This window comes from Manacus vitellinus, unplaced genomic scaffold (genome assembly GCF_001715985.3).
Source record: "Manacus vitellinus isolate BGI_N305 unplaced genomic scaffold, ASM171598v3 scaffold_5_pilon, whole genome shotgun sequence".
Lineage (NCBI taxonomy): Eukaryota > Metazoa > Chordata > Aves > Passeriformes > Pipridae > Manacus > Manacus vitellinus.
Window position 1 is genome coordinate 12,745,539 of NW_021940682.1, and position 25,908 is coordinate 12,771,446.

Genomic DNA, 25,908 nt, shown 5'->3' on the forward strand with positions numbered 1-25,908 from the left:
GCTAGACAATTTCCCCTCTCTCTTAATTCTGGTATTAGCAATCCCACCCTTGCTTCCTTGTTGTACATGCTGCTGCATTATCAGTAAATCTGGTCCGTTTTAGACAAAAGCCGTCAAAGGCTTGCATGTTAACGTGTTTTCTTGGCAAGAAATCGAGCTGCTCTTGTTTCTGTAGCACTGTTTCCCAGATGTATAAGCCAAGAAGCCAAAGACCTGTTTTCTAAATAAAGTATTTTATTAAATGTTATGCAAACCTTTTCCCCTTCTGTGTTGCTCTCAAAAACATACGCGCTCATGGATTCTTCTCCCAGAGTCTCAGTGAGGTGGACCACAAAGCCAATCAGTCGCCTGTTTTCCTGGTGGGCAGCAAACTGTGTCACAGTGGTGAGTTCAAACTGGAAAAGTAAAATTATTTGTTTTAACCAGCATACAGTTTGCTTGGTCAAGGGCATGTGACTGAGTAGTCAGTGGAAAACTGGATTCAGAAAGAAAATTTACTTACACTTGTTCGTGTAACTTGGGTTTGAGGATCTATTAACCTACAATTAGATGCAGGGGAAAAAAAATTATTTTAGAATGATTCTTGGTAATTTCAAGGGGCTTTATGATAGAAGGGGAATCACTTTTGCACTTTTACAGGTGAGGAAACACATACAGAATCAGATGCTTTATCTGTGATTGGCAAAGTTCAACTCTAGACCCTGACTCTCAGCTGCTTGACATGCACAAGTCAGAGCACCTTTCTGAATCACTCACTCAGAAAGGATCCTGAGTGCATGGGCTAACACATGATGCAGAGGGACATAAACACACCCCAGCTAAAGGGAGTCTATCTTTGTGGGGCCTTATAGCCCCATGGTATCCCCTAGAATTTGGTAGGATGTTCTTACAACTTAGTCAGGAGGATGATTTCTAGATCCTACAGCATAAGAAAAGATACATTTTTGTCTAAATAAAGTGACTGGGGATCTTGCTTCCTCAAAGAGCGTATGTCTTGGAAAAACAAAACCAAAAATACTCTATTAATCACAAGTTGTATGAAGAGAACAGAATGTTGACAAGTACCTCAAGTTCTTGCTGGTGACCATGAGATGGGATTCAGTCATGCGGAATATGTTGTGGATGGCACGAGCAGCCAGCACTTGTCTCATAGCTTCATAAATCACCTCACACGTGCCATCTGACTGAACAGCCATAGATCCTAAAAACCGAACTACAAACATCTGCTGCAGGAGCGAATCTGGAAGACAAAAGGCATGACTTCCTTCACTGTGCTACTTCAATTTTCCAGTAACTCAAGTTATGGAATTATTTTATTGACTCTGGAAATTCAGCAGTAAGCCTGTGGTTGGTGACCGTTGCAAGCGGTGGCTTCCTGCCATGAGCCACACAGTGCCCTGACCCAGTTTTACACAGTGCGTGAACAGGCAGCAGTGTGGAGGTGGGGAAGGAAATGATTGCAGTTGCTTGGGAGCCTTAAAAGTGTAACTGGTCTTTTTTTATTTGTTTGATTAGCTAGTAAAATTCCCTTGCCCGTTGTGCTATCAGGTGCACGTAAACTGCAAATAAACTGTGATAAATTTATGACTGTGCACAAGCCTTGGCTTCCGTCAAATTAACTCTTAAACTTTAAGCCTTGTACATTCTTCACTTTCATCTGTCCTTCTGACCTTCCATGCAGCTGGGTCCAACGAGGTTTTCATTAAATCCTTCCTTGCTCCTTGACTGTCACCGTAAGACTGACTTACAAGTAAGCAGCCATTATGCAGCAAAGCCAGCGTTTGCTCAGGCTCCCTGTACGGCTGGTGGTGAGCAAGGGAAAGCAGGTCCTGCTGAATGTGACTGTTCAAAGGCCACAACAGCTCTGTCTGCACCTTGCAACCCACCTAACTCACAGTGGGACAGCTCATGCAGGGGGAGGGCTCACATCAGTAGGTTCTGCTTTGGTTCTTCTGAGTAGTTTTCTCCCTGGGCTGTAGGTTCCAGACAGTGCTTGTGACTGGCACAAAGATGAGAACAGCCAGGGCCAAGCCCTACAAGCACTCAGGGAAGGTCAGAACTGTTGTCTTTCACTGGCATGTCACTGGGAGGAGCTTTATGCTGGGCCTCTGGGAGATTTACACTGTGGATCTCAAAGTGCACATTGGTAAGGAATGGCTACAAAGCAGCCTCAAACTTGAACCGAATTATAACAGAGTACCATCAACCACTTTTCTAAAGAAGTCAAAAGCTACTTTAAAAAAACAAACAAAAAAAGAATGGAAGACAAAAGAAAAGCAAACAAAATCTTTTTGCCTTTAAATAAACCTGATCTGGAATACAGCTTGGACTGAAAAAAGGTGTTTGTTTTCACAGGTAGCACTGTTTAAGAGACTGGCTTCTGAAAGGTAACTACCTTAGCGGTACTATGGATCTGTCACCACTGCTCTATGGTGTGAGTTGTTTTCCTTATAAGACACTGGGTAGCTGACAGTCTAAAATCCTGACTAATTTTATCTGGGAAAAAACAGTACTGACCTTCCTCCTCATCTTTGCTGCTGTCTTCAGATTCCCCAAATGGGTTTGCACGCCTATGAAACAAGAATTAAAACTTTAATTAGAGATTCTGGTCACCATAAACACATGCTGCAATACCTCATCTTCTCCCCTAAAATCACACTGTTAAAGTGATTGATCACTGTCTCGGCCATACCTGCTGCCTCTATTCTGGTCCAGGAATTCCATGGCAGGCAATACGATATCAAATTGAATTGGTGTTCCAGGAGCAATGAGTTGTGTGGAGTCCTGAATATCACCTGATTCACTGGGAATTATTTTATCATTTTCCATATTCTTTATAGTCTGGCTAAAGTGAAAATGGAAAAGAAAATATGTTTCAATCAGTGACACCCTGCCTTTGCTCTGGAAGGCAGACAAGATTATTCAAAAATCCAAAGCAGGACAGAACCACTATATAATCACAAAAATAAGATATTTTCCTACTGATTTGTTACTGAGACCTCTAATAAGTAATTAATCTCTGGTTGGTTGGTTCGGGTTTTTAGACATAATATTATTTAGGAAAAAAATTAAGTGCTGGTACGTTAAACCTGAATGTAGATCAGCTCTGAGTGTGGGCTCACTTTCAGCAATAGGTTGCCATTTGTCTCCCTGCCCTACAGTGTCCATATTCACAGCTGTGTTACAGAGACCTGGACTTATGTCTACAGGTGTCAGTGACAATCCTGGTGTCTTAAGACCACTGAGGCCCAGACTTGTTAAAACTGCAGACGTGCAAGGGAGAACGTTACCTGGGGTGGTGAACTTCATGTTTCTTCCCCAGGCTGGTAATGGGAGTCACTGCTTGCAGGGCTGTCTGATTCAGCTTGATTGCAGCTGCCTATGAAAACAAGACAGAACAGCTCTTTTACACATGTACTTTACATTACCATGGAAAGAATGATGGGAAGGCAAGTTGGAAGGAATGGACTGAAAGACAGAAACAAGCTCTTACCTCTGGATTGTCAGTGAGATAGATCTGTCTGGAGATGTTGTTTATAGCACATATCCACTGGAAGGGAAAAATGAAACTGAACTCTTCAAGCTCACTTGTATACAACAGTAACAACATTAAGAAAATATTTTTACCTCCTCATATTCTTTCTTGCTTTCTGCTTGAAGGGTTATACCCCTGGAATATAAGCATAGTGTATAAGCTAAGAGTGGACTCCAAGGCTTATAATAACATCACCAAGCTTTATATCTATTTCCATCAGAGGAACACAAATCACGAATAAGCTGCAACTAAAAGATAACACATGTGCTGTTCAGGCAGTTGTGGGCGAGGATTGGAAGGAACATGCTTTTAATTTGGAAACACCCTTCTGGAAACCCAGAAAAGCCTACTACTACACCAAGCATGTTTTAAATAAAAGAGCATCTGAAGGGGTAGGTGTGACTGGCTGTCCTCAAATAAAACCTGTCTCATACGCTTTTCCTGTAGGAGTAGTGATCTGAAAGCAGTATCTTCTGTCTTCGCAGTCTACAGCCATAACAGAGCAGTTGTCCAAGTCCTGAATCAATCCTCCAGCTACTGCTCCCCTGGGCTGACACATCAAGTTGCCACCTTGAGTGAAGAAATACAATCTTTCCCAAGTTGTAGTCACCAGACCTGTTTTACTGAAGAGAAGATGCAGTGATAAAGACTCATTACTATTTAGAAATAACTCCAAACATGTATGAAACTGCAAACATATCTTGACGCTAATCAGAACTTTATGTTCACCCTGGCATTTTTTTAATGATGGATCTCTGTTAAGAAGAAAAAGCAGCACCTGTTCCTAGCAAAGACTAATCCTTAATGAAAGCTGAAGAATTAAATTAATTACAAACATCCAAGTTAAAAACAGTATCTCCTTGTTAAGGAATAAAAGAATATTGAGTAACTGACATAAAATACTATTAAGCTATTCAGTTGATACAGTGGTGATTGGCCAAAGGTTGGACTCAATCTCAGAGATCTTTTCCAACCTAAATGATTCTGTGAAGCTGGATTAAAAAAGGAAAGATATTTTCAAGCTGAAGAGCAGTATGAGCAATTTCAGCACAGAGAATCATAATTTAAAAAAGAATCTTCTCCAAATAGTATCTCAGAGACCATGACCTCCCTAGCTATGGAGTCCTATTATACTGTAATCCAACACTTAGAATACTATGAGAAATTAATAAATGTCCACTCACAAAGAAAAAATTATTAGTCAAACAGAAATAAACTGATATTTAATCAATCACATAAACAGGGTTACTATATGCCACCAATATACATAACTCTTACAGAAGCTGATAGAAGATTTCATTTAGAAAATCTGCAGAAGTAACTCCACGTGTGGTAACATTCCAAGTTATGCACTTGCATTGTTCATAAAGCTTTTGTTTATGTAAAAGAGGTCATTTATGAAAACATGTGTTAATTACATAAAATAGCTGTTTATTTTTGTACACACTATGTTTTCTTTAGCCCTAGGATCTGGGAACAATCTGAATCCAGCCCCATCAGTTTCCAATTTTTAGCCACTTGAATGCAGAAAATTATTCCTGTAGGCAAATTCAACCAGAAGTAAACTTCTGTTTTAAGGAAAATAGTCTCGAATGCCTTTAATTTGCTTTAAAATTCTAAAACGCATTCCAAAGATGACAGAGATACTCAGGGGCTAAAGAGTAGAGCTGCCACAGTGATTCAGGAGCCCCAAAAATCATTGCCTGAGAAGTCTTTATGACCTTAAAAAAAAATAAAAATGTAGCAACTGCTCAGCAACTAAACAAATCAGCAGATAGCAACAATGTTCTTACTTTCTAAGATTAAGGTAGCCAGCCTTCTGGATGAGATTTCTATTGATAGCAGGTGAAGTTACATCAGAATCTGGGGTGTACACAGATTCATTAAGTGCAATTAAGTCCTGCTGGGATACCCTCATTTTTTCAGCTTCTGCATCCAGCTCTCCCTGTATGCTGAAAAAAAACCAACACAAAAAGAAACCCAAAGCCATCATTAGTCATTTTATACCAGGATACAGCTAACACCTGGAAGACAAAATGAACAAAAATACCAATTGAGATTATCTTGGAGAGTAGTGCAAAGATAAAGTATAGCCAATGGGTCAGAGGAAATAATTACTCCCATCTGTTCAGCACTTGTGAGACTCTAACAGGAGTACTGTGTTTAGTTCTGGTGCCCCAGCACGGGAAAGACAGAAACAAAGTCAAGCAAAGAGCCACCGAGATGGCTAAGGGATCAAAACATGTGACATGAGAAGCAGCTGTGAGAATTGCTTTTCAACCTCATGACATGAAGACTAACAAGGAGGTCTTACAGCCAGCTTAACTACTTGATGGGATGGTATGCAGCAGATGGAGCTAGACCCTTCTTGAAGGTGTGCAGTGACAGGATGAGAGGCAATGGACACAAGCTATCACCAGATACTGCGTGTGCCACGTGTGAGAGAGAGTCAGAGATGGATGGATGCTCAAAACGTGACTGGACACAGTACTGATCACTCTGCCCTAACTGACTCTGCTCTCAGCAGGAGAATGGACTAGATGACCTCTTAAGGTTCCTACTGCAGCAGCTGTTCTTTGACTGTCATAAAAACAATACTAGCAAATATTTTATTTCTTTCTTAACTTTTCCAAACTTGAGGAGTTATTACCTGTATCCAGGCTAGGATACCTATTAGGAAAACTCATGGGTGAGAACATAAGGATACTTGCCATTCCGTACCTTAGAAAGTCATTTACACCTGCAGCTATGCCATAAGTAATTTTCTCCCTATTTCCTGCCCAAGTGTTTAAACCTTTTGAAGAACATGAGCACAAAACATAAGGTGTACACAGCAAGACCAGAGATCCACATAAGTCCACTATCCTGTCTCTGACAGTGACAAGAAGACTGGAAAAGGGCAAGCCAAGGAGGTATGATTCCTCCCCTGCTCTCCTCCTCTATAGTCTTCTGTAGAAGTTGATGATATCCTGTAACTGTTGAAGGAATCTAGAGACACAGTACTGCATTTAGGTCAGCACTAAGCAGTGTCTGCCTGGCCAGATGAAGAGCCAACTTGTATCATGGTGTTACTCTGTTTCATGTTAGCTTATTTGAGGCTTTTTCATATTTTGAGAAAGCTGAGACTTCCTAAGCTCCCACATCACTTCCAAAATGAGACCAACTGAGTGCTTCTTGCCAACTAGCCAAGTCACATGAGAGGGTGAGTTATAAAGGCTGAGTAATAACATCAGATCTGAAATATTTTAGACCATATTTTGCAAGCCAGTGCCTTTGAACTCTATCACTGTATGTCAGAATAAGAATTATTTAAATTCCATTTTTAAATAAAATGGAACTGTGCTGTCAGTTTTTACCTAAGTGCTACTTCAATGAATCTTTTGATCAGTTATTTTTGTTGCACCAGAAAATGCTTTTGACAGAACTTCCCTGGCATCTTCATGGTTCCCGAGACCAGATTCCTCTTCCTAAGGTGTGTTTATCCAATCTCCAAGGCAGAAAGGAGAGAAAAGCTGACAATTATGAAGTTATATCCATCTATGGCAATTAGGCCAACTGGTTACTGAAAATATGTTAGTGACCTCTCTCCTGTGTTTTCACACTGTTAGCAATATTCACTGAATAAATGAAAATGCTTTTAAATATGAAGACTGTTTCACAATGAGCTTAAACAGATGCAAGACCACACTACCACTGAAGTTCTGCAGCTGCACAAAGGGTCGCATCTGCTTCTTGTTCCAAGAGAACAAATCTGACAAACGGAAAGCTTTTAGCTTGATTAGCAAGCAGATCTGACTCACTGAGGCCTTGTGATCCCCGGCACTAAAAGAGGAGAGGAGTGGGCAGCACAGTTTTCAGTGGCTGTGTAATCTGAAGTCGTGGAACCACATCCTGTGTCAGTGATTGCTACGCTGCACACTGACGCTCAGAATTTTACAAGATTCTCTTTCAGTTTCTCCAAAGATGTCACACTCCTGCACTAGTTACATTTGAGTTGTACTTTCAAGCTTTACTGTGTGACAGACTTAAAACACAAAAAAACAGACTCTGCAAAATAACTGAGTAGACTATTTTTGCTGTACTGCATTTACTACTGTACATTATCCAGAAATCAAATCCATCAGACTTTGGAAAACAAGGACTTATTCTATGGTGAGGATCCAATGGTAGGATCCTCACTATGCCTGTGAGACACAAGGAAGATGCTCTAGATTTACTAAACAAAGGGTACTATTTCAATGGAGTTTAAAATCTGTCTTTCAGTCTCCAAAAATGCTGCACAGGCTGTAGAGGGATTTATTTCAGAAATGAGCATGCAAAGATATATAAACAAGATACATAAAAGAACAGAAAGTAAAGAATCCTTTAGTGAAAGAATCTACTATACAGAGCAATTATTTATAACACAATTCTCAAATTAACAAGCATGCATTATTTAAAATGCCACCAGAGTCAGAATAACTGATGATTTGGCTGCAGTTTGATATGAAAGGTATGAAGCAATAAAGTCAAGGACTCAGTTGGGACTAGGTGCTCTTTTAAGTTCCACTCCAAACCTTTAACATTCTATGATTCTATGATTAATGTTCTCTCTATTATGATTACATTTTAAATGTAAAGTTTACATTTACAGAGACTTAGTTCTAAAGAAAATGTCAATCTTCACTGCAAGTAGAAATGGAGGGGAGGTGTAAGAAAAAACCATCACAAAATGAGGAGTACAAAAGCAGGGCAGTTTATTGAAATTAGGACTTGGCCAAACCAGGTTGGACCCAGTGGACTAATACAGCTTACACTGGATGCAATGAATATGTTCCCTAGAGTGAGGAGTTTTGTTTCCCTTGTGTAGCTACAAAACACACTCTAGGCCCTAAATCCTTCTTTGAGAGGTTAATGGATTATTGTTACAGTACTATTATAGAGGATCCAATAAGTATAAATACCTCTAATTCAGAAAGCACTTTAGGTCTATTATATTAACTCTGTTAATCCATTTGTAGCTCAAATTCCATACTTTTGTACTTATGAAGAGACACAGGGATGTAAGAAAGCATGTGAACACTTACATAGTTCCTGGCTATACTGTAACAGTTCTCTCTGTAGTGTACTGACAGCATTTTCCTTTCCATGTACAAATGTATCTCCTTTCTACCCACTGCTGTAACAAAATATGCTCAACAATGCAATGCAAGCATGGAAGGAATCTCATAAGAAAGAAACAGAGGCACCCTCAGTTAGTGTGCTGAAGGTTAGAGAACTACTGCTCAGAATCCAGTGGAAGACAAAAGGAAACAAAAGTACCAGATTACCTTTGAACCATGTCTGAAACAGATGACAAAAAGCTGTCCATTCTTTTGGAAAACATCTCTGCTCCTTTCTTAAAGAAGTTGATCTGAAAAATACCAAAAAAAAAAAAAAGACACTTGAAGATCTCTTGGCTTTGGCAGACAAGTAACAGATTGTGGGGAGTGTTCACAGCGATCCCACGATGACGGGTACTTTTGGCAGGCAATCAAACACATGGTCAAACAGCTGCGTTGCCTTTCTTTGTGCTTCCCACTTTTGCAGCTTTCCACCCTTTCACACACAGATAAGCTGTTGGTTGCTGACAGGTATGTTTCCAATGAACTTTCTAAATGACTGAAATAAGGGAATGGGTAGCTTCTCCCATATTAGCACTGTGCAGAATTGGGTCTTGTGGTGTTATGAGCTGCTGTGTGCAATACCACCATATTAAAGGAAATGGGACACAAAGCATCCATTAAGTTTCACTAGTCCAATCTGGACTACCAACTCCAACATGAAAATCTTTTAAGTGGTACAGCAAAGTCAGTCAGGAAAGTGATGAAGTAGTAGTAGCTGTGCTAGCAGAAGCCTCCAAGGCAATTGGTTGTATTGGCTACAGATTTACCATGGGTTTTGTTCTACTGAAGGAGCTAAAAAAAGCTACTATGGTCAAAGTGCACATTTTGTGACAGAAGATTAATTCTCTTAGCTGGTATGGCTCAGCAAGTATGCAACAGCAGCAAAGTACTCAGTGTAGACTTGACCTTGGATTACCTGCTGCGGGGCACACAGTCATCATTAGGGCCTACTGGCAACCGAGTGAAACATGAACACAGCTGGCACGTGTGTGCAATGAATTAGGTTTAAAAAATACAAAAAAAAAAAAAATCAGTGAACTACCCTGAAAAGAGATGGAAAAGCAAATTCTTGGATGTTAAGCAATTTATTTGCTATTTCATCCACTTTTACTCGTGATTTACTCCCTTTCCCTAACCTTCCTCTTACCTGTAAGTCCGACTTCTGCAACTGTGTTATTGACCACAGGCTCCCTTTACAGGCAAAGGAGAGAAGTCATGCCCTCCTGAAGAACAATTCACCTATTTTATTTCTGAAGCCTAGTTCAGGAGGAAGAGCTCTAAATCCCACTGATGCTAGACTGACATGCCTAGCTCACACATTGATGTCAGTTTTCAGTCAAATGAACCCTGTATTAGCCACTTCCACAAATTCCTTACAGACTACTCATTTGTTGGAAATGTGAAATAGGAGACATGTTTTGAGAATTAATGATAAAAATATATGCTTGGGATGAAGGGCAGTTCACAATATTTAAGCACCAATATCAACTGGCTTCTGGTTACTGAGTCATTCCCATGACAACCTGAGACTTTCCTGTATAAAGCACTGAGATACAGCAGTTCTGTCAGACAAAGTACAGGGAAAGTATGTTCTGTTTGACTTCGAGTAAAGGAAACCAATGCAGTTCTTTCACTTAGGATGGTTGCAGCAGAGAAGCAGTGTGAACTCCCATGGTGGGGAAAGTGACTGAATCTTTATTTTCTACCTGTTTCAAATGGGGCACATGATCTGCAAAGGACAGGACAATGGAGATGATGATGATCCACATTACAGAGCACTGCATCCATTTTTCCTGTTTCATAGCCTGTTTCTCATTTTCCCAATGCTTTCTTTCATCAATGTCAAAGCACAAAAGACCCTTAAAATGGGTGATAATGAGAATCAAATGCTGAGAGTCAGATTACCAGTATTACTACATTTTACAATGCTCTATCAAATTACTGGTAGGATAAAAATTAGAAAAATGTTTTGCCAGCCTTCTGCTCAATCCCCTCTACTGTTCTGTCCTTCAAGTTCTCCAGAGCATGCTCTGTCCCTATCGTGTACACTCCTCATCAGTATGCCGAACATTATGTGCCAGGAAGGGAACTGCTACATAGGAGAGTTTGTGCAGAGTAAACAGTGGAAGTAAATGCTACTGCACTGATAGCTTAGCTGTGAAAAAACTAACCCCAGGCTGATTTTGCATATAAGTGTACTGGATTTTTTTTCATTGGTGTCTTTCCTGAATATCTAAGCATTCATCTATCTGCCACAAATAAAATCAGTTGTTAAAATCTAGGCAAGCTGAACACAAGTTGTTTTCCTCCTCTCCCCCCAACATACACCTCGTTATAATTTGTCAGTTCTCACAATAAATCCTGAGTTACAATGTTCTACTTTTCCCAGGAACATGTCTAGTGATATGGATGCTTTACTGTCCATACCTGTCCTCGTGTATATCCTAGCATAGGTTCCATCATTGCCACTCTCTTCCTGTACTGCAGAGCATTCAGGGCACAGTAATATTGCAGGGATGAAAGGTGCTGCTTTCTTCTTGCATTTGCCACTTCTTTTGCCACTTCTGCCTTAAGCTGAATAAAAATTAAGAGGTTGACAAAGTGTTACTGTGTATATGGATATATTTACTGATTATTTTCAAGTTATCTTTAAGTAATTCTTATTACTGAACTTTTCCAGGTTAAAAGGAAGGATGAGAAACAAAAAAAGCAAATCCAAACCCCAAAGCAAGCATTTCAAACCCTTCTCTGTCAAGATACTTAAGCTTTTGGGGAGCCCCAGTGACTACAAACTATGTAACAACCACAAGTAAAAATCTGGATCTGATCTCTCTGCAAGAAATTTATTTGCAGCTGAGATCACAACACAAATCTGCAAGTGCAGAAATCAGAGATGAATAATTCACCATATGCTATGTCACATTTTGTTCTGTAATGCATTACCTTACAAGGACCATCCTGTAGAACTGATTCACTCTTAGGATAGGGCCAGTCACATGCTTTTTGGCATAAAGGGATGTATTTTGCAATAGTGGTCCAGTGGGCAAAGAAGAAGAAATGTAGAACAATCCCACCAACAGAGTTATGGTAAGAGGAATGACAGTCCACAACAGGGAAATTTAAGGAAGGTAGATGTGAAGAAATGGAACACTTTAGAAACAGCAGACACAAGGCTACATGACAGTTCACAATGAATTGTATTCAGTAATGCTGCATCATCACCTCAGCTGTACAACAGTAGGCCTACAAAAATCTATTTATAGCCATTTGGATGGCCTCTGCCTGAAGAGTTCCCATGGACCTGAAGGGCACTAGTTCAGCACAATATTTGATCACTTGCCTAACTTGGGAGAAAACAGATATGACTTTGCTGAGTTGATGTTGAAAAGCTTTGTGTCTGCTTGGAAACAAAATCACAAGTACTCTCGAGCTGTTGTGAATTTAAGCGATGAACTCTCCAAAGTTCCTAAGTGAACAGTGATGCAGACAGAATGGTTGAGGAAAACATTTTCTTTTAATGTTTGTTACCTTTTCATTTTCTTTCCTTTTCGGTAACCTGCTATACTTTGCCATGGACACGTCATGTTCTGTAGACAAGGAATATTATTGTTTTTAGAAATGTGTGTGTGCATAGATTAAAAATGTCTTCTGTGATATAACAAGTGAACACAAACAGAAACAAACAAAACAGGGACACATACCGTTGCTAGCAAGGCCAAAAAGGTCCTTCAATGTGCTTACTTCTGGAAAAGAGAAATCAAATATTCAAAGTAAAAACTGTAAACACTTTGTTCAACTGAGCACTTTGTTCAACTGAGACCATTTCTGGCATGTTTATTGCCCAAGTCACTTCCAGCCCTTTCACACCAGAGATGTATACATTGTGCCTGCCTTGAAAAGGCTAAACCATATCAGCTGCTAAAGAAATGAATAGGCAGATAGCAAATTAAGGGTGAAGTGAGTTTACTTACTGAGCAAGTTGACACTGAAAAAGATGCCTTACCTGCCAGTGTCATTTACCCAAAGAAGCATCATTTTTGTTATGGCAAAAGGCTGACCACTATCATAAAAGATCAGCAGTTCTGAACAACTTCCTGACAATGCTTATGTGATACTGAGAAATCTAAGACCCATACATCTAAGAGATCATAGAATCATAGAATCAGTTGGGTTGGAAGGGACCTCCGAGATCATCAAGTCCAACCCTTGATCCACTACTGCTGTGGTTACTAGGCCATGGCACTCAGTGCCACATACAGTCTCTTTTTAAAAATCTCCAGAGACGGAGAATCCACCACTTCCCTGGGCAGCCCATTCCAGTGTCTGACCACCCTCTCTGGAAAGAAATTCTTTCTAACATCTAACCTAAACCTCCCCTGGCACAACTTGAGACCATGCCCTCTTGTCTTGCTGATAGTTGCCTGGGAAAAGAGACCAACCCCCACCTGGCTACAACCTTCTTTCAGGTAGTTGTAGAGTGTGATGAGGTCTCCCCTGAGCCTCCTTTTCTCCAGGCTGAACAGCCCCAGCTCCTTCAGCCTCTCCTCATAGGACTTGTGCTTGAACTAAAGCCCCTTTCCTGTACATAAATCTTCCTCAAGGTGAAACATTTTTTGCTAAGTTTCTCCATTAAAAGAAATATGCATCTAACACATCTGACAGCTGGCTGTGGTACTTCTGTAACAAGCACTGGCCACGAGTTTCTGATACAGGTAGAAAGAAGACAAACTAAACAACTTTACAAGTGCTGGGCACAAGCTACTCTTAATGTCCACACCAATGAATGCTTTAACTGACAAAACTCTCTCAAAAAGCTACAAAGAAAGCACATTCACAAGAACAGACATTATGCAGCTGTGAAAATACTAAAGGGAAATTGTAGGAGGTCATCATGGTGTCTGATTATTTTTAAGTCCCTACTCATTAATCAGCTTCACACCATTTTTTTCTCCCCAGGACACTTCATCATGACTCTGATGCAGAAAGACAGAAATTCTTGGCACGTGTGACTGACTTGTACCTAGAGGTTTTTACAGAGTATTCAGTACAAGGATGTAACAAGGTTAAAAGTAAAAACAATAACACAGTTAATCTTCCTTGCTTCCTAGTTTGATGCCTCAAGGAAATTTCAATAGGGCCAGGCCTCTACTAAAAATGCTCTTGTGCAAACTGTGTCAGAAAAAAACTGAGGTTGCAATGGATAGAACAAAAAAAATTTTGACTTCCAGGGAAGCTGAAGAAACTTCCATTTTTTGTCATGAAGCAGTGAGGCTTTGGTTGCAGGCTTTATATGCATTTTCATGTATTTTTTTATCAACAAGAGGGAAGAATCCATAAACATGGAAATAGAATTACTCTATCAGTGAAGCCTCATTAAAGGGGTGAAAAAGTGTTTATAGAACCAACATCATACCATCCAAATCCTGCTTTATACTTGACATTATATGATAAACAAGATAGTCATTAACAAAGACACCTGGATGTCTTCACAATTTCAAATGAGATACTATAAAGAACTTAAAAGTCATTGTTTTGCTATAGTTGTTTTGTCTCCCATCAAAATGATGTCTATAAAAAGTACATAAATGGGACTGAGATTAGTGGAATGAGCAGTGGACTTTAATAAAAAGAAAAGAAAGAAAATGCTGCAATAAACACTCATGTTTCTGTTGCATGAGTAGGTAAGAGTGTCCTTGACCTTCAATATGAGCTTGTTTCTTTTGAAATTACACCAGATGTTTGCATTACTGCCTTGCTGTTTAAGTAATGAATTTCCAAATTTGTGTAATCAGGTTACTTGGAACCACCCTTGCATAGCAAGGATTTAAAGAGGACTGTTTCCTCAAAAGAGAGGGAATATACTAGTCTCTGAAGTTAAAAAAAAATTCTTGCTTGTGCTTGTCTAACAGCCCCAAATTTCTGAAGTGGGATAAATTCTGTTTGCAAGCCAGATTCACTGCTAAGCTGCCCTTCTTTAGACAATTATAACATCAGTGACTTCAGGAGAATTGACTAGTGTAAAAGCAGAGCGATCCAGCAAAGAACAAAGCTGTGTATTTTCAAACTTCCACCATATGGTGCACAAAATGTTATGTGGTGAACTTGAACTGGTTTTTGCCTGAGTAAAAGCATCCACCTGTCAATGAAATTCTGTAGCAGGAAAAAAAAGTGACACAAAAACTTTTCTGTTAATCATCAAAGAACAAATTATTACATGGCATTATGTTTCAGTTTATGATGAAATAAGCAAGAAGGAACACGTGAGGAAAATGAAAACTTAGAATAAAATTTACCTGTGAGATCTTTTTCCCGAAATTGTATTATTGGGAGAACCATTGTATCTGCAAGTTGTTTTGCCAGTTCAGAATGAAGGATATTGAGCTGAAACAAAGAACAGAGGAATGTTCTAAGACATAGTGTAAATAAATAAAAAAAACACTTCCCAGCCTGCCATTTATTCCTGGCAGACAAAAAAAAAAAAAAAGAAAAAAAAAAGATATAACCTACTTCAATGCTTAAAATACATTTCTCGAGATATCCAATACAGATAGGGATTTTTTCCTAAATGCTTAATTCCTGCCTGGTATTTTTCACGGATCCCAAAACTTTTCAGTTCCCACATAATGTATTAGAGCAGTTCACTTGACTGCCCTAATTTTAATGCTTAACACAGCAGGATTTAAACTGTAATTAGCCTTTATTAACCTGTTTTTGTTAGTCTCTACACCATGGAGTTACATTCCCACCATGATGACTAGACTCTTTCCATTCATGAGGGTTACCTCGAACACAATCACAACAGGGGACAACAAATGCTCCTTTGAAGTATCCCCTGAGAGCACACAGTGCAATGAGAGAAGCCTAAAGAAAAAGTAAACCTTTGGGATTCCTCTCACTGTCTCATTAGAGTTATCCATGGGCTTTAAAATTTTTGACTTACTTTTTGCCCCACAACCCTATTTCCTGTCCCAAACAGCAGACCTCAATACAGACTTTTGCTTTCTTAATGAAAGTTGAAAGTAGATTAACAAGAACAACACATCTCTGATGGCACAGCCCTGCTCACAGCAGAGAGAGTGATGTGACAAATGATACTTAAGCAAGAAGGAGCTCAATATTAAGATTATCTTGAAATGTTATATGGGCAGGTCAACAGAAGCATTTAGAAAGACTCCCAATACTTAGCAGAAACCTACAGGGAATAGAAGTGTTCAGTGCACACAGCTGCAGTACCCAACCTGTTTTCACCACATAGCACTGCAGCCTTCCCCAGACATCTTTGGATTCTGCAGGATCTCACAGCAAACTAAACTGCAACTTTACTAATTCACAGCTGCCCTGCATCTATACCTGGCAAGTTTTGGCTCAAACTACAGTGTTTAAAGCTTAGAAATGTAAATATCATTTTAAAATGGAATTAAATAAAAAACTGCCCCAGCCTACATGACACATCCTATTTCAGCCTCTTTTTAGGTTCCCTTAAGAAGTTCAGCTTTGCTCTGAGGACAGCATGTGGAATGAAGCCACAGAAACAGCTCTTAACATCACAGAAGGATGATATTATACTTCCTTATCCTGAATTGAATGACTCCCTAAAACCCAGGCACAATCTAGCCTTCAGTGGAAAGGCTCAGAATCAAAAGGACAGACTCAAAGAAAAACCCCTAATATTCTATATTGTAAGAATAGAATTCTATATTGTAAGAATAGAATATTAGCAACTCAAATTACCTCATCCACAACTTTTGAAAAATAATGAAGGGTAGATATCACTTCTTCATCTCCTTTGCCTAAGGCAAAATGCTGGAAATAGAAACACATATTTGGTGTGTAAATCAACAAAGGTGAGTATAAAATACAACATGTATTTTACTACAAAGCTAATGAATACTCCTACAAAATGCAATAAATGATAAAACTAAATTAAAAACCAGAAACTCATTAATACACATCCTCTTACCCTGTTCTTCTTGTTTTAAATTAAATGGATTTTGGACAACAATTAATTCTTATTATAGTCATTTTAAAGTCACAGTCATGTAACAGGAGCAAACTGGTTTGTATCTTGATAAGATTATTAACTCACATTTTGCACCTTTTTGGGGGGTTTTCTTTGGTTGGTTGGGGTTTTTTAAGATTTTCAAGAATGACCTAACTCCCTTCAACATCCTGGGGAATTTCACAACAGCCTTCACATGAAACTAAGTAAAGCGAATGCCCTGAGCACTTCTGGAACACACATTATTTACACAGACTTCTTCACAAGTGCTGAGGCAGAAAAGAAATCAAAGTCATATGCTGGACATACCTGCTTTTCATAGGCAAGGAGCTGCTTTGAAAGCTGTTGTGTGGCAAGACACATTTCATTCTACAAAAAAAAAAAAATGACATGTTAATAGAAATAATGAAAAGTCCTTAGCTCTGCTGTTACTACTACTTTGTTCCAGCTTCTTCACTGAATCTGAACCTACCCACACAAACATTCAATTGTGTGTAAGCAACTAGTCCCAAAATACCTGCATAGAGAAGCAGCAATAACAGGTATACTTCAGACCTAATCAACACACGGTTTAATTACTCTGAATAGAAGTAAGATTTGGGGGTTAGTTTTGGGTTTGGGTTTCCCCCACTCCAAAAATAGAACAAAGCTAGAACAATCTCAAACCCGTAAGCCACCATTCCAGCATAAGAATGTTTCATATTGGTTGATCATCTTTCCCCAAAATCTACATCAATAAAGAGAACCAGCAGATGGGCCTTCATAATGCATTCATGCTCAGGGAATGTGCCAAGGTAATTACAGTGCTTTAAGTGGATACAGGAGCACAAAACAGCTCATCTCTATTCTCATGGCTACACCAGCCAATGAAACCACACACATCCTCAAGACGTGCTTACTCAAGGCAAGACTTGTAGGGAAGGCATATAATTTTTGCTTGACAGCTGGAAAAACCAGACAAGCATTTGGATATGTCAATCTTTAATCAATGTATTACTAACACTGGTATATCAGCTGCTGTATCCCTGATTTGCTAACAATGACTTAAAACTAGAAAAAAAGAAAAAGGGGAAGGGGTAACTGGGATCTGTCTTAATCCCTGTCAGATCTTTCTCTTCCTCAGTAATGAAGAAAACTAATCACTTTTAATTTAATTTTAACCTTAACACAAGCTATTCCTGTCTCCAAACACATAAGGCCATAGAGAGTTTATAAAACTAGAGGCAATCTCTGAACTGCTTTAATAGAACCCTTTATACTGGGGCTGATTGAGAAAACCATTAAAACTGGGACAGAGTTTGTGTGCTCTCTTATTGTCTCTTGTCATCTTGAGCAAGCAGAGCAAAGCACCGTAAGCCATCTGGGCCAGAGATCCTGAAACACCCTTTACTTTGTCCTGATGCCACGTCTGACATACTGTATTATATCCTGATGCTTCCATACCACCTTGACATGTCAGGAAGGAGGGTTAATATGGGCATCAAGGCCCAAACATTTAGTCAGTCTTAAGTACCCAAGTATTCAGAAAAAAACACAGCCAGCCACAGCCCAGGTAACAGCAGCTGTATGTAAACACATAGCAGGAAAAACTGAGTGACATGATTCTGACCATCTTAAAGCACTCTGGTGGTAACACTGAGGGGTGGGTGGAGATGGGGCAGCAGAGGCCTTCCAAGGTTGTGCTTTATAATAAAAAACAAACCCTGTTAAGGGCTCAGGCAAGGATAGGAACGAGCCTTAACTATCTGCCCCCAAGCTACAATAACATCTGAGAAACTTCACTACCTTCGAAGCAGAGCTAGCAGGCAATGAGCTGGTGACAGGAAGGATGGGACTCCTTGCATGTATAACATGACATTAAAAGGGGTTTGTTTTTTGTTTGTATGCACGTGGGTGGAATTTAAGATTACAAAAAGAAGCAGAGGTTCTCAGACGTGGGATCTTTTTCATAAACACCACCTCAAAGAGAGAGCTGAGTAATAACTGCAAGAAGACCAAGTCCTCACACAGCAACTGTGATGCCGTCTGTAAGATGTACAGCTGGGGTAGAGTGAGAGAAATCTTTTGAAACAAACTGAGTATTAGAAACACACTCTTTCCCCCCCGCTTTTTGTTTCAATTTACTTATTCCTGCAAAGTCTGCAATTGTGTTATCTGCTCTGAAGTTGGGAAATATATTCTTCTGGGTTAAACTTGCTAACACTAGAAGGAGCTTCAGAATAATGGGCTGACACCAAAGGCATCCTTTTTTTGTTAGCCATCCCCCAAGCTTCTACCAGTCTGGTTTTTAAAGACTGAACCCTCAATTTCCTCACATAATGTTCAAAGAGTAACAAGGAGCATTATTACTCATCACATGGGACATACACGTGGGACAGTTTGAAGACGGCAATGAAAAGAGCTGTGTGGAATAAGCAACTTCCAGTGATCACTGCTCCCCAGGAGTAGTCTCCAGTATGTGATAGGATAATAGGGGAATACAGAGGGTCTCAAAGGGGTGTAAATTAACAACACCTTCCCAAGTACATGATCAGGTAACAGCAGTTAACTATAGATGCCAAGAAGACATTTGTAGCAAACTACTCCAGATACAGAACGAATTGACAGATGTGCCTGACACAAAACTTACTTTTGGATTTTAGGTTGATTTTGGGACAACAGTCCCATGCATCATTCATAACCCACTGCTGCCAGCAGGTTGCATTTCTCATTTATAGTCTCAGTTCTTTGTGTCAGGACACCACAACTTGTTACTCAATCCCTACTCCATGTGGGAGAGTTAATCCTGGGTCCTTCATCCTCTCTCCCAACACCTGCCAGACTTAGTTCCCATTAGAAGCACAAAGTCATTCATTGTATCACTTGGGAAAAACAAACAAACAAACAAAAAAAATCAAAACAAAACCAAACACAGGCACACACCCAAAAGCTGTAAACAAATCAAATCAAGCTATCAAGTTGAAACTCAGTCCATTGCACAAGGAACAGGAAGCAGGCAAAGTGCTCTGCTGACCTAGTGGTAATACTGCATTGCTAAACACGCTAATCTGGGAAAGTTTGGTTTAATCCTCCTTCCATTTCTTCCTAATCAGCCTTTTCCCCTCCCCCCACTCTGCTACCAATCAGTCTCAAGACTTAGAAGTCTTAGAAGAATTTGCATTGCTTCAGTTGACAGATCCACTAAATCCAGGCAAATCATTTTAACAGGTTTTATCGTTTCGCAAGACATTTTCCCACGGAATACAGCAGCATTCATTTCCTTTATCCTGAAGTGACTGAAATTCAGTATACCACAGCAAAAGAAAAAACTATGATATGATCCTGACTCCACATCACCTTAACATTTCAGAATTCATCACACATTTATGGAGTGGAGAGCTATTCATTAAATATCAGGCAGAAACTCAATAAAATCCTGAACAGAAATCAAAGTATTCTAAATGAAGGCAAACTTAACCAGTACTGGGCCTTGCACATACAGTCATTTGCACTAAAAGGTTTTACTTAACAAGGAAAACACTACTGCAGCATTAATGTAAAAAAAGTGTACCAGAAGGAAGGAAGGAAGGAAGGAAGGAAGAAAAGACTGTATGTAAATAAGCATAAAGCAATCAGCAGTGACTACAGATGTGCTGACTCTTTTTTTTTTCTTTAACCTTGGCTGGCATGACAGCCCTAGGAATAGATTTTTATAGATATAGAGTTCACTAAGTCCAATTCAAATGTGTAAGGTAATGGAAATTGTGTCTTCAATCTATCATTAATCTACCAAAAATGAAAAACCATTGATTAAAAAACCTGTTTAATTCTCAACTTATTTCTGTACCTCACCCTATCTTCAAATAAGTCAGCAAAAAAAAAAAGTCCAACTTATTTTCTGATCTAGTGCCAAAGAAAAGGCATGTGATTTTTTATGTGTTGACTCCACCTTCTTCACTATCACTACCTTCACTACCTTTATTCATGAAGCTGTCCATATCATCAGAAGAGAGTATGATTTTTCTATAACCTCTTTGCAATAAATATCCACACCATTAACCATTTACCAGTGAGGCAATCCATCCATTTTTAGAGTATCTTCTTGTATTTTTCCAAAATCAACTCTGAGGAATAATCTGCTGAAGTCTGAAGATATTTCCATAGACAGCTGTCTAACAGACTACAAATCTGGAGGCATGTAAAGGATGAAGTTGAGCTATAAATTAATATCTACAGACACAGAACTACTCCAGCATGTCCAATTCCAATCCCAATATAATGAAGCTTTCTGCAAAGCAACTTTCCTATGCCTGCTAAAGTTGGCATTTTTAAAACCCTACAAGTAACCAGCACAGAGCAGTGTTTACTTCATGTAAACAACAAGATACTGGTAAAGGTCTGCACTGGTCTGCACTATGAACGTGCAGAATGACACATAATAAAATTTAGCTTACATCTGGGAAAGCTTAATGCCCCATAAGTGATGAAAAAAACCAGGTTAAGGGGAAGGTCCATGAGGTAGTTGCAGCCTTCCCATCCTTTGAGAACTAGGCAGCACATCTACCTTCAAATCAGGTACAGCACAAAAAGAACTGGGTCTTGATGCAACTGTTTTATGCAGCTCGATTTATATGTGCTTATCATCTTCCTACAAAGTAGAATTCTCCAGCAATCTAGTAAATGGCACAGTCCTACAGGCTTAGGTTTGCATATTAAATGGTTTGGAAACATGAATCCAGAGTTGCAAGGAGCTAAGCCTCACCAGGGTGATCAGGCTGTGCAGCACTTTACAAGATCAGGCTAACATATGGCTTGCCCTGCTGCTGGTTCCCAGCATGGCATTCCGTCCTCATAAACAGGAACAGCTCAGCAGAGGACAGATTCAAGAAACAGAAGACACTAGGCAAAGTTCCACTGTAAAGCAGCAAAAGCAGCTACAATAGGATGGCTAGTTCAGCATGGAAATAATCTCTCCAGCTTCTTTCAAAACAATTACTATCAGCAAGGTACATTTATGCTTCCTCAAATCTCCAGATCCTGCTTAGTGCAGTGTCAACTTGCTTCTGGGCATGGTGACAACTCCAACTTTATAGGCAATATTAAAGCCAACTCCCATGCCTTTGTTAACACATTGGTGCTCACGTGGTAATGTGCTGATTACCTCTGTTAGCAACATATGCTGAACAGGCCTCAGGAAGGTAAGAGATATATGATGCATACTTACAATGAATATGGAACAAAAATACAGGACTTCACAGAAGTCAGTGTTGACAACTGCAGTTTATTGCAAATGTTTATCCTTTCTACTATCTATTGAAGCTCCTCTATGTGGAACCACAAGTTTACAAAATGCTAACTTAAATTTTATTCCTTAAAAGGTTTTGGGAAAAAAAAAGTCTTATAATTTGAAAAGGGAACACAATAGTTCCCTTACACATTAAAAGAAAGCAATTAAAAGAAAAACTGTATCGGTGCTTACTTGCTATTTAAGCAAGAACTAATTTAAGAACCCTGAACACTTGGAGTTAGCTCTACAACATAATAAATATAAAAATTCATGCATACCCTAGAGAGCCTGACACCTATCTACTGAGTCACAGCCTAGTGAAGTCAATGCACAGGAAAATGAAACAAGCAGCACTGTAGAAAAATGCAGACATGAGGTGTCCTGAATTTGTGGAGAGAAGTAACACTGTTATGAAGCACTACCTAAAACAGCCCTGGACAGATTCAAGCTGTCCTGATTCCCATGTAATGTGGTACCTATAAACCAAGACTATTCCATAATTGTCAAGAGTTTCCTTAAGAGTCTGGACATAAAAAGGCAGTGAGCCCCAGAGGTTGTTGCAGCTTTACCTGTGTGACTCTGGAATTACAAGACAACTGCTCACAGAGATACAGATGCTGAACAGAATTACACTTCACAATTCCCATGCTGTCCCCTCTCCAAATGTATCTATAAAGACAGCATGTGTTTCTTTTTACTCCCCTTCGGTTATCACTGCCCCTCGTATCTAGACAGATTTGTCTGGACTCATGACATGAAACCTATTTACAGTGACAAAACACTGCATCTTACTTTCCTTTAACCTGCTTAACTGTTTATCCCTTCTAATAGTCAGTAGAGACACAACAGTCTCCTGTCTTTGCTAAATGGCATTTTGTTTCAAGTGAAGATCCCAGCTCAGCCATTTCTACAGCATGATGGAGAACTGGAAATAATAGTAAAGCTCTGAAAATCCCTTACTATGACAGTGGTAAGTCAGGAAGGTAAACTGTGCACACTTTGCTCATACACCATTGCAAGAGCCTCAGCACTGTAACTTGAGTAAACTGAATTTTTTAACAGTCTTTGTTTGCTGCATTATATATTGGTCAGGTAATAAAATGTACAGAATGACAAACACAACATTCACAGAACTCAGCAGTAATGCCAGACGCAGCATCAGGGCTTGCCTGCAAGGAGGAAGAACTACAGGAATGAACTCTGCAAGACCGATATCATGATTACTTCAGGGTACCACAACGCAGAAGGAAGTATAACATATACTCACAAGGATGTGCTTTATTTGATGAACATAAAAATGCTTCACTGTATTTACACACGTGGGTTTGCCAGATCAACCAAACCTCACTCCTCAAGCACTGCTTTTGGTTCCTGTGACTTCTCCCCAGTCATGGCATCATATACTGCATCTGCCTCGCAGCATCACAGCCTCTTTTTCACTAAAGATCTCCATGTGCAGGAGGGAGTCACCACTCCGTCACACCTGGTATGGGTGCCCAAAGAGGTGAGAGCACTGTCCTCATCCTGCAGAGCAATCAGAGGCTCATGACATTCTGAGGGCCTTGCACCCAAAGGCAACCTGCTGGCAATGGATCATCCAACTCCAGCCTGTCTGTTATTGGCCCTTCCATGTCCAACAGCTCCAGGTGCCTGAGCAGCATATCCAGTGCTACACCCTGTGATAGGATGCTGCAGATCCCTCCTTACAGTCTTGAAGTCCTGCTTGAATACACATAAGTCTGAAAAGATGTTTTAAAAGATTCCCATTTTCCTAAGGGTTTTTAAAAACTCTGGGCAAATATTTCTCTTTCACACTGCTTTCAAATTCGCTGATCAAAGTGTTCAAAGCAGCTTGAGCTGTCAATTTACAAGTTTACTGCTGCTCTACACACAAAGCAGTGTTTTGAGACAACTATATGCATATATCCACAAGGATAATTAGCAGCATGCAGTTGGTAATAATTACTACTTCCCTGAGACTTTGCACTGAATCCATTCAGAACCATTAACTATTGTTATTTGATCACAAGCTACAGTGGTTTGAATTACATGAAAATTTGAGTTTTCATCACAAGAGACACCAAGGTTCTAGTAAACTACTCCAAAAGGATCTTGAAAACGTGGTAAGACATCTAGGAAATGTTACAGTTCAGAACAAAGTTAGGAAGAAAACAAAATTAACATTTTTAAAACTGTCATAAGTGTTTTGAGGGGTTGTAAACCCTTAATTTCCAAAACTGTGGACTAGTACAACTCACTGCTTTGTCTGACTGCCACGACTGTGATTCCAGTCATTTTTATGGTCATTGCCTTAAAGTAGGTCAGTAACTGTAATTCCTATTTTACAGAAAGGGAAATCAGAGCAGGGGATTGCAATGACTTTGCAAAGAGAAAATTTGACTTTGCAGAGAGAAAATTTAAGTCAGGAAAATAAAAAGGCAAATTCAGAAACTGATTTCTCCATACTCTCAGCTTTTACAGGGTTGGTAGCACATGCTGCTCCTGAGGTCCAGACAATGTGTGTCCTAACAACACAACAAAAATTCTTTTTCTCTCAAGTTGTGATTAGCCAGCCAAGAAATATTACACACAGATTTTTCTTAACTGTCCATTTAGGTTTAGTAGGCAATTCAGCATTACCCTTCTATTTCTACTTCTCAAAATGGCATAAAACTCTGAAGACATATTTCAATACTCACAAGTGACTGAATATATCAAACTAAAGCAGTGTTCAGGAAAGAAGTGGCCAAGAAGTGCTGGGAAAATGAAGCAGACTCAGTAGTACTGCAAAATACAGATGGGTAAATGTGCTGTGACAGTGAGAAGAAAGAGGAAATGTCATAACCGTGGAACAAGAGAAATAGAGAAGGCTAAAAACCAAGATGAAAAGGAAGAGGCAAACAAAAGCAGATAAAGTTTTTTTTCTTAAATCACAGATCAGAGTAACCACTTCCTAAAATGCCACCCTAAGACGTCATTAGCAGGGGAAAAAGACATGTACTGGACCCTTGAAAATCAAATGTATCTTCTGAGTTTCTTCTTTCATCTGTTTCAATCCTACCTGATCTTTGGTGTCAGATTCCTACTATCCAACATGCCCATACTCTTCCTGCTCTTAAAAAGACTCTCCCAAAATGCCCACCACTGACTTTCAGTGCTGATTTCATGTCACCTCTCCAGCCCCTGGCTATGTGCTGCATTGTTTTCTATGTACCTAAGCTGTGCTGTAAGCCTCTGATTGCTCTGCATTTGCACAAGATCCACGACATGAAGACTTTGAAGCTCGCCAAAGCTGGATCTTCCAGGTGTAGGTCACTAGATCCTGGGAAATTAGTTCTTCCAAGTCAAACTATCAGTCACTCAAAGCATAGTCCCACCAAATGGACACATACTTGGAGTAGTTTTATAGCTGAACTGATTCCTAATATAAGAATCAGAATCAGGCACTCTTCCGGTAAATTCAAAATATCCCCATTGTCCTCATCTCTCTGTGTACTCTGATTTACTGGTTTAAGAATAGAAAAGCTGTTTCTAGGGAACTCAGGTATCTAACCTACATAAATACTTGCAAAAATTCCATGACACACTGTGTATGTCTTTCAAGACCTAGATAGGGTATTTTGAAATATCGAGTTTTACGCACATGGGAATCAGTGTCACTGAAAATCACTCAGATTTACAGTAACCTTTTCCAAAGCACTGGATATAATTTCGAGGGGATTCAGTCATCTAGGTCATGTAAGTACTTTAGAAAAATGTTATTTTTTCTGCTCCTGCTCCCATACTTTTCACTCTGGTTACTGTAGGTACTTGACTTCAGTATGATCCAAAGTGCACATTCTCTCTGTAATCAATAGACACAGACAGTTCCCTCCAAAAGGTGAGTCACAGCATCTAAGTTAGGTGCCTAAAGTCAGTGTGAGTACCTGTGTATTGTGTTTACATTTAGGTAAGCAATTCTGTC

At 39.5% G+C, this 25,908-nt stretch overlaps 1 protein-coding gene across 1 annotated transcript in view; it reads right to left on the bottom strand.

Annotated features, from left to right (window-relative positions):
- Positions 1-25,908, bottom strand: part of APPL2 (adaptor protein, phosphotyrosine interacting with PH domain and leucine zipper 2) — a 29,105-nt gene that overhangs the window by 2,819 nt on the left and 378 nt on the right. Inside the window, exons 2-18 of the mRNA XM_018080417.2 lie at positions 16,988-17,047; positions 16,411-16,482; positions 14,973-15,060; positions 12,381-12,422; positions 12,208-12,266; positions 11,107-11,253; positions 8,845-8,927; positions 5,329-5,487; positions 3,970-4,158; positions 3,628-3,670; positions 3,494-3,550; positions 3,291-3,379; positions 2,693-2,845; positions 2,518-2,570; positions 1,066-1,240; positions 503-539; positions 255-395 (exon numbers count right to left, since the gene is read on the bottom strand). Of these exons, the coding sequence (XP_017935906.1) occupies positions 255-395; positions 503-539; positions 1,066-1,240; positions 2,518-2,570; positions 2,693-2,845; positions 3,291-3,379; positions 3,494-3,550; positions 3,628-3,670; positions 3,970-4,158; positions 5,329-5,487; positions 8,845-8,927; positions 11,107-11,253; positions 12,208-12,266; positions 12,381-12,422; positions 14,973-15,060; positions 16,411-16,482; positions 16,988-17,047 (1,647 nt within the window). The remainder of the gene's footprint in view (positions 1-254; positions 396-502; positions 540-1,065; positions 1,241-2,517; positions 2,571-2,692; positions 2,846-3,290; positions 3,380-3,493; positions 3,551-3,627; positions 3,671-3,969; positions 4,159-5,328; positions 5,488-8,844; positions 8,928-11,106; positions 11,254-12,207; positions 12,267-12,380; positions 12,423-14,972; positions 15,061-16,410; positions 16,483-16,987; positions 17,048-25,908) is intronic.